General features: G+C 40.8%; 1 protein-coding gene across 50 annotated transcripts in view; it reads left to right on the top strand.

The window, feature by feature from the left end:
- Window positions 1-328: 328 nt before the first annotated feature.
- The window catches only part of MTMR3 (myotubularin related protein 3), a 124,873-nt gene continuing 113,003 nt past the window's right edge, over window positions 329-12,198 (top strand). For all 50 annotated transcript variants that reach the window (XM_081542616.1, XM_081542606.1, XM_081542595.1 and 47 more), the window contains exon 1: window positions 329-489. In XM_081542616.1, coding sequence (XP_081398742.1) covers window positions 475-489 — 15 coding nt within the window. In that variant the 5' untranslated portion in view covers window positions 329-474. The remainder of the gene's footprint in view (window positions 490-12,198) is intronic.

Below are 12,198 nucleotides of genomic sequence, written 5' to 3'. Positions count from 1 at the left end.
GTTTTATTCTTAGCACAATTACAGGTGAAAGATACTACTATTGTTCGAGCATTGTCTTGCCCCTGGCTGTAGAGCTAGGAAAAGATGCCTCGCCCAAAGGTTTACTTCCTCGCCCATTCCCAGACCCTGTTTCTCTCTTTTCCAGCTGGAGCGTCCCAGCTAACCCCTCGCCCGCCGCGGGCGTTCGGCTGATCTGCAGCCCCGCCCACCACCGGGGTGTGTCTACCGCCCCAGACCACGCCCCTTGCCCCGACCGCCGGCAGAGGGCCGGAGCGTGCGCGCGCGCCCCCGCTCGCGGCCCGGCGTCGGGAGCGCGCTCCGTGTGGCTGGTGCCGCCATGTTGTTGTGGTTGTGAGAAGGCGGTGGCGGAGGCGCAGCCGGTCGAGACGCTCCAGCGGCCCAGGCGCTGCCCGCCGCCGGCGCTGGCTGGGCGCCTCGAGGGGTGGCTGAGGCCGTGCCGTGACGGGCCTCGCCATGTTCTGCAGCCCGGTAAGGAAGCCCACCCTCCCGCCCCCCCTACGTCTACTCCGGGGGTGAGGAGGAGCTGGAGGAGGGGCCGTCCTCGGCCCCGGCGCCGCGGCTGTCACCCTCTGAGGAGGCGGCGGCCCGCGGGGGGCTGGGGACGGCGTGCGTGGCCCGAGGAGGGTGGCCCGGACGGTGGCCTCGGCCGCCAGAGGGAGGCACGGGGAGCGGGAGCGCCGCGGCGGGGCTCGGCCCGGACCCTCGGCGCGGGGGAGGCGGGGTCCGGCCGGGGCGGCCTTTCCGGACCCGGTGGGGAAGGGCCCACGGGGACGAGGGGTGTGAGGCTACCCGGTAGCGTGCGGGGAGATGCCCGCGGACTTCAGGAGGTGAGCGTGCGCCCCTCACCCCAACCGGGTCCGTGGGCGTCCTCTGTGGCGGGAGGCCGGAGGTCGGGGGCCACGGAGCCCCCGGGGCGAGCGCAGCGGGCCCGGGACTTGTGGGAAGGAGGAGTGGCCGCCCGACTGTGGAGCAGGGCATCCTCCTGAGCTGGTAGTCCGGAGTGGGAAGGATGGTTCGGAGGTGCTTAGGAGAACTCAGCACTGGTCAGACTGCCTCACCAAAGGTTAGAGTGATTTCTCAGGTGAAAAATCCTGCCACTTAGGACCCCTAAGGTAGTATTGTTCGTTGTACTTTGGGCTGGAAAACTTGCCTCAAAATAGTAAGGGTAAGTTTTATGGCCGTTTTAATAAACTCCTCTGGGGTCTGATAACCTTACCTGTGAGTTTTGCACAGGAGCTGCTGTGGGGGGTTATGATATTCAGGTGTTGTTTCCAGACTGAGGCCTAAATTCTTACCTGTTTTAGTATCTTGACATGCACTTTGTTTTCTGACAGTGTCAGCTTTTTTTTTTTTCCTCACAGCGAGGGGAAAAAAGTGGGCTTGCTCTTGCAGTCGAGCTTCACCTTCGGTTCACATAATGTCGGCGACGGTGCCATCAAGGCCTGTGTTGAATTATGAGGGATGATTTTTGTTTTTAGTATAAAATAGTTGGGATTTATACGTGTAGAGGTGTTGGGGACTTCCCCCTTTCACATTCAAGGCTGTTTCAGTAGGGCAGTAGACAAGATGCGTGTTGTTTTTGCTCCGAGACCAAGTGAGGTATCCCAACGTGTGTTGGTGTCAAGCAGAGTCTTCTAAGGCTTGTGACTTAGGTGGGAAGAAGAGCTTAGACAGTGACACTGTTTGGAGTAAACCCAGTACAGTTTGTGATATTTAGCTAAATTTGGAGGGTTCTAGAATTGCAGATTGGCTCCGTTTGAAGGATTCTTTCAGCTCTAATTACCTCCCTTATTTTCAGGTGGCCCAGAGCTGTTCACGTGACCAGTATGCTTTTTGCAGCCCCACTTGTAGTTAGTTAATAGCAAACCATAGGAGAACCCAAGTTTTCCCAGTTTGTAAACCAGGTTTTTTAGTTTGTTGGTTAACTAATTAAATACCAGTTGTCAGAAATAGTATGGACGGCCTGAAATGCTTATTCCGGGCCTCACGTGGGACCTGGTGAATTAAAATCTCTGAGAGTGGGACCTTACAAAGCTCCCTGAGTGATTCTAGTCAGCCAGGTTTGTGAATGTCTGCTTTAAGTCACCTCTGGTATTCCAAAGGATTTCCAGTAATAACAACTCCTGAGAGTGTTTTTGATTGTTTATACAGTTTGAGAGGTATGGAAATAGGGGAGCCTGAGCATCTCTTAAAATACAGTGGATTTATGTACAGGAAACAGATCTATTGCCAAAAATTATTTGTGCACATCTTCAGGAACACGCTTCATAAAATTAGAGGTATATCCAGAAATATAATGAGCAATCCAGAGGACGGAAGCAGAGAGGGAGAGGCAGAAAGTCTGCTTGTGGGCCACAAAGAGCTCCACTGAAGCTGCTTTCCAACATCACTGTTGCCCCTAAACTGTCTGATTCAGGTTTCTAGTAAAGAGGGGGTAGGGCAGGTGAATTAGCAGTCATTTGAGACTAGGGTTGTGAACCAGGAAGGTTTACTGTGGATTGTGAAAAGTTCTTGAAACATGCCTAAGGCTAGGAGGAGTGGCAAAGTCAGTTCTAAAGTCTGATGTAGTTCTGGTTAACGCTTTCGGTGGTAAAGTGGAATGCTGAGTTACCAAAGGAAGTATGCATATTTCAGAGGGGGTGTGGTAAGGTTTGTTATAAGTTTGGAAGAGTTAGAAGAAAATGTTACAGTTGCAGAGAGCAGTGAAGGAGTTTGGTCAACATCCTGTTAAATCATAGTGTAGTACTGTTAGAGAAGCACACCCAGTTGTCCACTACGGGAGCCGGAGGCCGTGTATGTTTTGTTATTTGGTATCTGGAGTAGTTAGCGTAGTTCTCAGCATATACTATGCCCTCAGGTATTTGTTGAGTAAATGGATAGTATTGAGGTGGGAAAAGGAACAGTTTTGGTGGTTGATAACAGTGTTTGTTATTAAAAGCTATTTGATAATTTGCATTGAGTTCAGAGAGTCAGATTTTTAATCCTTGTGGTTTGCCTAAGAGATTCTGTTTTCTAAAGACTGTCATTGGGCACTATCCTGTCCCTAGTTTTGGGGTCTTAAATGTGCCTTGGTTTTTTATTTTTTAGATTGTGTCATTAATTGACTGCTGCTGGGAATGTCACTTCTCTAGACTTCCATTTTCTTATCCGTAAAATTAAAAGGTCTGTAATTATTGACATAAGTAGTTTCTCCAGCCTGATTTTGCAAATCTTTATTAATTTGTAATTGTTATTTAGTATTAATCTCATATAGGTAGATGAACCTTCTGTTTTGGATTCTGCTTTTGACTTATGGATTATAGACATTGTCCAAAAATGCTCTGAAAATTGCATGCATGTTGCAAGTGTTATGCAGAAACAACATGCTTATGCTGTTGTAATTCTCTTAGTGTTGAAATCAAAACGGATTTCACATAGGGAACTTCATAATTGAGTGTGAAGCCACAAGATTAAGAATGGTTTGGTGCAAGTTTGTGTAATTTCTGTGGTCGGTTTCTTACAGACCACTCAATTCTGTAATTTTCTATGCTGAATTTATATGTAGTTTTATAATCAGTGAAACTTAAGACAAAATATGAGATCAAATCCATACCCGATTGAACTAGGATTCCCAATTTTAGAAGCTACCAGAATTGCTAACATTGTTATTTTTCATTTTAATCTTGTGCTTTTATCTTCACTTTTGCATCTAGAACCTTAACATACCTTTCAAGTTCATATTTGTATCAGACATTTAAAGTGAAAACTGTTGTAGCATGACAGTGGATGACTAGTAGGTCCTGAGTTCAAGTCCGGGTTGTGCTTCTCATTAGCTGTGTTGTTTCTGGCAAACCACATAAGCCTTCTGAGCTCATTAGTAAAAGGAAGAAGAGCAACTTCTCTGTATTTCAGTGTGTCAGTGAGGATGAAATGGAATGGTGTATATGAAAAGCAGTCTAAAAATGTCAGTGGGTGATGATGGAGCCCTATTGTATTAGAATCCTGTTTTCCTGGAAGAGTTGACTTGTGGAGCAGTGGTAAATCTGGTATCGGCTGTCAAGTGCAGAATTTAGTAAGATCACTGATAAAGCAACAGAAAAGATTTGTGTTCTGTACTCTTGCTTGGAGAAACCTTTTAGCGGCACTTGCGTCCAGTCTGCCAATAGGAATAGTCAGTGTTTCAAGAAACTTCAGAGGGATCCGAGATGTCTTAAATTTGTGCCAAGGTTTGCAGGCTACCCACTCCAGTATTCTGGCCTGGAGAATCCCATGGACTGTATAGTCCCATGGGGTCGAAAAGAGTCGGACATGACTGAGCGACTTTCACTTCACTTCACTTGCCCTTAGAGTAGATTTGCTAGATTTCACCCATTTTGTTACGTTGGAGTGGTGGTGGAAAGTGATAGGGTCAAGGAGTTTGGCACATTCTGTGTAATGTTTTAGGGCTGTGTTTTCTAAATGGCAGGTGGCAACGTAATGAAATCAATGTGATGATTTCTAAAAGAAAAAAAAAAAAATTAGCACATAGAAAATGGTAAAAATAATTATTGATTTGGGAAACTTTTGTTTTATTATATATTACTTATGTTACTATATGTGTACTGTTGCCACATAAAATGTAATTTTATAATTACAGTCCCTGCCCCCCACCTCCCCAACCCCGCTCTGTGCAGCTTGTGGAATCTTAGTTTCCAGACCAGAGATTGAACCGGATCCCTGCAATGAAAGCACAGAATCCTAATCACTGGATCGCCAGGAAATTCCCAAGTGTTATTTTTTTCTTGCATTGTAAAACTTGGAAGCAGTTGCTTAGGGACATGATACCTGAGCTTTGCAGTTAGGATGACTATAAAATAGTGAGACATAAAACAAATGAAAAATCACAAGAAAATTGTGAAGTTTGGTTAAATTAAAGCTGTTTTGTTAAGAGTGAAATACTGTGTGTGTGTGTATGCGCACGCGAGCACATAGTCTTACATCCGACTTTGCGGCCCCCTTGACTGTAGCCCACCAGGCTCCTTTGTCTATGGGATTTTTCCAGGCAAGAATACTGGAGTGGGTTGCTGTTGCCTCCTCCAGGGGATCTTCCTGACCCAGGGATCAAATCCGAGTCTCCTGCTTGGCAGGCGGATTCTTTACCACTAAGCCCCCTGGGAATCCACAAAATACCTCATAGCTCTGTTATAAATTGTTGACTTAATGAACGTAGTTAAGACATAAACATGCTAATGTTCTTAAGCCCTTTTTCCCTTAAATGGACTATCTGGTAACTACAAAGATATTGTCTCATGGTGCGGATTACTGCATCCAGCATCATGTTGGTTATATGTCCAGACCTAGATCTATTGCGTGGCTATTTGTTTCTTCAAATAATGTTTAGAATGATTTTATTACAGATAGTAGGAAGCTTTCCTGATTTCATTTATGTTCTAAATGTATTTTCTTTAGCTAATGCTTCTGTAATTTAGTTGTAGAAGATAAATTTATTTCTCTGAAATATTCATAGATTGATAATCTGGCAAATGTAAGGAGTTACAGGTATATTGATAATTCCTAACATGTGAAAGAATTGGTATAAAGACAGGATGGTTTACTTGAAATAGGGTCATTCTTATTTTTTTGTTCACACCTGTCATGTTTCTATAAGATAAAACAAATTTTTAAAGTATTTAGACTGATTCCACAAACCACATGGGGCAAAGTAGTGTGTTTATAAAAAGTTTTAGAAGTCTACAGGGCAGTAATGAGTTTTAATCTAATTTAATTTTAAATTTCAAAATGAAGTTTTTATTTCTGATCATGAAAGCCACAGTACATATTTGTGTGTGTGTGAAACCTACAAAAAAAAAATGGAGATAATGCAGGAGAATGAAGGAAAGTAGAGCTGACACCTAATCTCATTTAGATGTAATGTTTGGTGTTTTTCTTTTTTACTTATCTACTGAAATACTTAACGAAGAGCAACTTCCCATGTCAAGTTGATATTCCCTTAATGGGTATTTAGTATTCTGTGATACGGATGCAGCATAGTTTACAGCAGTTCCCTGTCAATGGACATTTCAGTTCTCCCTCATAAAATCATAAAACAGAGCTGTGTTGAACTCTTCTGGACTTTTTGGTTGCACCAGGTGGCTTGGAGAATCTTAGTTCCCTGAGCGGAAATCAAACCCGTGTCCTCCACAGTGGGAGTGAGTAGCCCTAACCACTGTGTTGCCAGGGAAGTCTCTCGTTTGGTCTTTTTTAAAATAGAATTATGCTGCTGTTTTCGCAGGCTAAATCCCTAAAAGTGGGCTTACCTGGCAAAGGGTTGTTTTTTAAATTTCAGTATACTCAGGGTACCCTCTAAATAGGGTGCTATTTTAAAGTCTCAGCAACAGTAATGTCATTGTCCGATTCCAGATATTCTTTCTGGTGATTTACTAACTTTTAGCTTGTTGGTGGGAATTTAAAATAGTTTGGAAATAGCTTTCCTTTGTTCTTTTTTCATCATCAGCCCTTACCTTCTACAGCTTAGCTGTGGAAGGGGCAGGTGAAAATGGAAGGGCAATGATAGAGACTACTTAAAAATTTTCGAGATTTAATCCTCAATCCTTAATTATTTAATTTACAAATAATATGTATAGTAACTTGTTATTGTGTGTCTTATAAAATATAGAGAAAAAAATTAACAAGGATGAGAATTAAAGTTCAAATGTCTTTCTCCTTTACTGCAGTGGAGCAACTTGGATATTCCTTGGGTATACTATGTTCTACTTTGGATATAACTGCTTTAGACACTTAAGATGTAATGTTGGGCTTTTATGGTTGACTGTTTCAGAGCTTTCCCAGTAGTTGTGCAGATGGTTCAGCCTAGTTGGGTTATGACAGTCTTTAAAGTGTCCCATGTTGTTGAGAGTCATGTCTGCAATAAAGGCAAACATAAACCTGGCTCATGAAGTGCCAGTTGAGGCGCTTGTCTTTGTCTTTGTTGAGGTGCTTGAATTTGAAAAGGGCCAATCATAGGATAGGAAGCAGTCTAAATAAGTAGACTACTTCTCTTAGAGATGAAGAACTGATATTACTAGAGTATATTTTTAAAAGTCTCTGCTTTATGGAAAGCAGTTTGGTTGTAACATTTTTGTTTTCTAAAAGCTTAGGTCTTGGGGACTGAAAAAGATGAATAATTGCTATGTACTAGCTTTCCTTTGCTTGCAAAATACCACAATTAACCTGTCACTCTTAACTCCATTTGGAAGAGCCTGAGTCAATAACTTAAAAAATGCTTTCTTGGGCCAAAACTTTCTCTGATGAGTCTTGGATTAAAAGGTGACATTTTTCCTTAAAGTTTGTATATGTTCCTTTTTTTAAAAAATGTAAACTTTTTATTTTATGTTGGAGTATAGCCGATTAACAGTATTGTGATAGTTTCAGGTGCACAGCAAAGTGACCCAACCATTCATATGCATGCACTCATTCTCACCTAAACTCCCCTCCATCCAGGCTGCCCTGTGACATTGGGCAGAATTCTTTGTGCCTAAGTTCATAAGTTACTTTTGATTTGCCCCTCTCCTCCCTGCTGCTTAGTTATGAAATCAGAAAATGGTGCTTTTATCCTACAAAAATGAGTCTCCCTCTCTCTTCCTATCATGGGGAACTTAATTTCAGTAATTTTATATGGATAGGTCATTATCGGAGAAAGATGATATTGAAGTCTTTGAGATTGTGAAGAGCAACTTGTGATTATTTTTTGCTAGTTAAAAGAAATTAATTTTTGCCAGTTAAAAGATAATTTATATTGAAGGTGGTTGCTATATATAGTATTATGGGGAAAAGGCCAGGTATTCCTTTTTACCTTAGGTAGCATGATTTATAAGGTGTTGTCACAGATATCTCAGATCCTCATAAGGTCTGAGAACATGATTTAATCACAGATATTGTGGCTCCTTTGAGGTGTGTGGCCTCATGTTTCCTAAGTGTTGAACATCGTGTTTAAAGACTGTAAGCCCTGAAGAAGTAGGTGGTATTTAGTTGCTAAGTCGTGTCTGACTCTTTTGCGACTCTGTGGACTGTAGCCTGCCAGGCTCTTCTGTCCATGGGATTTTCCAGGCAAAACTGCTGGAGTGGGTTGCCATTTCCTCCTCTAGGGGATCTTCCCCACCCAGGGATGGAACCCATGTCTCCTGCATTGGCAGATGGATTCTTTACCACTGAGCCTCCCAGGAAGCCTGCAGAAGTAGGTAGTGATGGCTGTTCTCCTTCACTCCTGAGCACTCAATGTACTGCCTGGTATAAAGTAAGCTATCAGTTTTATGGACTGTTTTAAACTCTTACCTATATATTTACACATGTAAATAAACTATAGCCTTGTGAAACCAACACATCACTTTCTGTAGTTAGATCGTTCCTTCATCTGATGTGCACAGAAAATGTTTCTGGGGGAGAGGTCGTTAATTTTACATCAGCCTTTCAGATATCCTCTTACCTTCTCTTCAGGATAGATGCATGGTGACAAAAAAGGCTTGGTGTAATTCCTTTCATTGTGTGGTTCCTCCTACTGGCAAGACTCGTGTATGTGTGTGTGTGTGTATGTGTGTATGTATATATATATATGTATGTATCTGTATTTATATAGTAGCTTGCTTGCCTGGAAAATACCATGGACGGAGGAGCCTACAGTCCATGGGATCGCAAATAGTTGGACACGACTGAGCGACTTCACTTTCTTTCTTTCTTTGCTGTTTAAAAAGGAAACATACTCAGTTTTTGGGTGTATAATGGTTCTTCAGACATGGACTGCAGGGTTTGCCATATCGTGAATGAAAAGGAGCAAGTATAATTTCTGTCACTTATCTTATTCTCTCCAGTTCCCTGTACCCGTGGTTTTGTTTTATTCTGAAAACACTGAAAAAAAATTAGTCTTCTGAAGAAGCTAGTATTTTATTTCCCCTTTGATCTGCTGAACTTAAAATCACGTTTTGTAAGTGAACTAATATACTTTCATACATAAGAGAGAGTCTATAAAGACAAGAATGAAAATACTAATAGTGAATGGAAATACTAGTAGTGATTAATTTCTGGCTGGAATAGTGACTATTTTCTGCCTCATATTCTTCTGTAGTTTTCCAGTTTTCTGTAATGAACATGTGTTACTTTTTTTTTTTTTTGGTATTACTGTTACAATTAGGGAAAAGCTGCTATTTTAAAGTACATTTTAAGGTCCTTAGTTTTCATTGGCTAGCTTATGAAGGTTTAAGTCATAGTCACCATTAAAACAAATGGGTTGTGGATTTCTTAGTGGTCCAGTCGTTGAGATTGCACACTTCCACTCAAGGGGTATGGTGAGGAGTTCCCGATGCCATGGAGTGTGACTCCCCTCCCCAAGAACATTAATTGACTCCAGTTCCTAAGGAGAGTGGCAGCTGTAGGAAGCAGTATGGGAAAATGGGGCAGGCAAGCTGATTTGAACTTTATCTTACTGTGTAAATTCCACTGTGACACTGAGGCAGTCTGGGCTTTGGTCACAGTTAAACACAAGACCTCCACCTGGTATTTCCCTTCCTAATGAGCTGATTGAGAATTATGATTGATATCTTGAAAAGTCAGATACTGTGACCTTAAACACAGGACTCGGCCAGAATTCCTAGTTTTCCTGCTGACTTGCCATGTGGAGCATGAACTGTAGCCCTGTGTGTATTTAAAAATATCAAATGGGAAAAAAAAAATCAAATGGGATTATAGCAGCTCAGATGTGATACTAATTTTGCACACGTAATTTGAACTGGAAGATACTTAGGTAAAAGACTTCTATTTTGACAGTTGGGGTTTTGGTGTTAATGTATATAGCTGGGAGTTGAGCCACTGTAAGTTTATTTACTCATTCATTTGTTGTTACTTTAGGAAGATCTATATAATATATCCAGAGTTTAAGTGATTAGGTAAAGCCTGTCAACTTTTGCTGTTTATTGAACGTTATAGAAACTTCAGTGCTTGTGTAGATAGATGATGTATCATTCAGAATGTTAGATTTCTGGGGTAGAACATTATTAACTGTCTGCCTTTACTTTATTCTTTTTAAGAATAAGATTAAAGTTCAAGGGCAATCAAGGTAATAAAGGTAGGTACTAATATAAATTTATAGGGTTTTTTAGTTAAAAATTCTATAATAAAGATATACAGGTTTATAAAAAAAAATACCTTGTTGATTAAGCCCATTTTTCTGTTCCCAAATCCCACAATCTTGGCTTTCTTTTTTTAAAAGAAAATTTAAATGTTTCAAAAATTCAGAAGAATATAGAGAATAATTTAACAGACACCATGTGCCTAATTTAAAGATGTTGATTTAGATTTAATAAATGTTGATATCTTATAAAATTTGCCTCAAAGAGGTATTTGTATTTGTTTTTAAAAATCAAAATATTACATAGTTGGAGTCCTTTCTGCATTCATCTTAAATCCTGTTTCCATTATCCAGAGGTGGTTTTATTATCTTAGGCCATGCTGTGCTGTTTTATTCTTCCTACAAATGTCTGTGTGTGTTTGACATGTAGTAGTATTGTGTTTCAAATGCATATAGTACCTTAGTGTATATATTCTGCTGTTTAAAAAAGCTTGAAATTTATCTATGTTAATATGTTTGCTTAATAGCTATGTAGTACTCAGTTGTGTGAATAGAATGCAGTTTTAGTCCCAGATTGTTTGTTTTCGATTAATATATAGATCTTAAAATTTCCTTTTAATATGATTAAGCTGTACGTGCTGATCTACAATTTTTTTCTCAATAATGTATTATAAACATCTTACCCTGTCGCAAAATATTTGCCTGTTTTTAAGGACTGTAGTTTTTTTAAACTTACAGACACAGGACAGTTATTTACTCAGTCCTTTACTGATGGACATCTAGGGATTATTATTTTTTTTTTTGGTACTTGTTCCCCGTATTACAAAAGGTGCTGTCTCTGATGGATATTCTTGCAGCTGTAGGATAATTTCTATAGAAATAATTCTGCAGAGTAAATTTTGGGGGACTAGAACTGCATGCGATAAGTATTGATGCTAGACCGGTATGTATATTTGTAACTTTCTTATTCCTGGTCTGTTCACTTAGGTTCGTTCAAAATTGGGTGCTATGTAAGGGGTGCTGAGATGGGTAGTTTTGCCATATAAAACAGCTAACATGTTAAAGTTGCATAGTAGAAACTAGGAGTTCAGGCTTTACCTAGGTAAGGCACGTAGAGCTGTGTTTGGGGAATAGTTTTAGTTTTTCTAGCACAGAATAGAAGATAAAAAAATAAATTTGTAAAGTGCTAAAAATTGAAATAAAATATTAAAGTACTTGAATTTCTTTTACGCTCTGTACTGAGCCCTTGGAGGGAAGAGATGTCTTGCGGCAGTGTGCATAATTGGGAACAGGCAAAGATTGGAATGCAGTGAAAAATCTGTCCTGTACTCAGAATTAGGTAGTAAGGACCTGAATTAAGGTGGTGGCAGGGTGGTAGTTTAGCTTGCTAATTTAAGCATTCTTGGTTGACAGCCTGAAGGAAATACACAAATACGTGTGGACTAGTTGAATGGGAAGTTTAGTGGCAGGGACTCAAGAGTTGGTGGGTTTTGGGCCTCAGAGAATAGTAATGGTACAGAAATGTAGAACTGGGAAGGGGAGTTTGGAAAAGGACTGAAATGAAACCCTTCACACATTTAACGTTGAGACCAGGGAATATATAAGTAAAAATGTCTTGCAGGAGCTCGGAGATAAAGAATTTGAGGCAGGAAGAAAGGTAGGTCTTATATGGATGAGATCTTGAACCTAGAATAGCCAAAGATTGAGATCACATTTAGGGGAGTGGGAGAAGATCAAATTTTTAAAAAGCTGTTAGAATTAGGTTAATGAGGCATAGTGGAGGCCAAGGAGAAGACATTTCCAAACGAGTGATAATTAACTTTGAGTGAGATGGGAAATAATTGGATTTAGTGATCCATACTAGTCATCCATCATCATTTTCTTACTTTTTAAAAAAATTTCTCCTCTCCACTGCCAGGCCTTTAAAAAATTTATTTATTTGGCTGTGTTGGGTCTTAGATGCAGCATGTGGAATCTAGTTCCCTCGCCAGGCATTGAACCCTGGTGCCCTGCATTGGCAGCATAGAGTCTTAGCCACTGGACCACCAAGAAAGTCCCCACTTTCTTGGGATGTGCATTCAGGATAGTAAGAGGTGAGGAGC

The sequence above is a fragment of the Giraffa tippelskirchi genome, chromosome 11 (genome assembly GCF_054371585.1).
Source record: "Giraffa tippelskirchi isolate mGirTip1 chromosome 11, T2T-mGirTip1v1.2.pri, whole genome shotgun sequence".
NCBI lineage: Eukaryota > Metazoa > Chordata > Mammalia > Artiodactyla > Giraffidae > Giraffa > Giraffa tippelskirchi.
The sequence above is the reverse complement of the archived record's forward strand: the minus strand, read 5'-3'. Positions and strand labels throughout refer to the sequence as shown.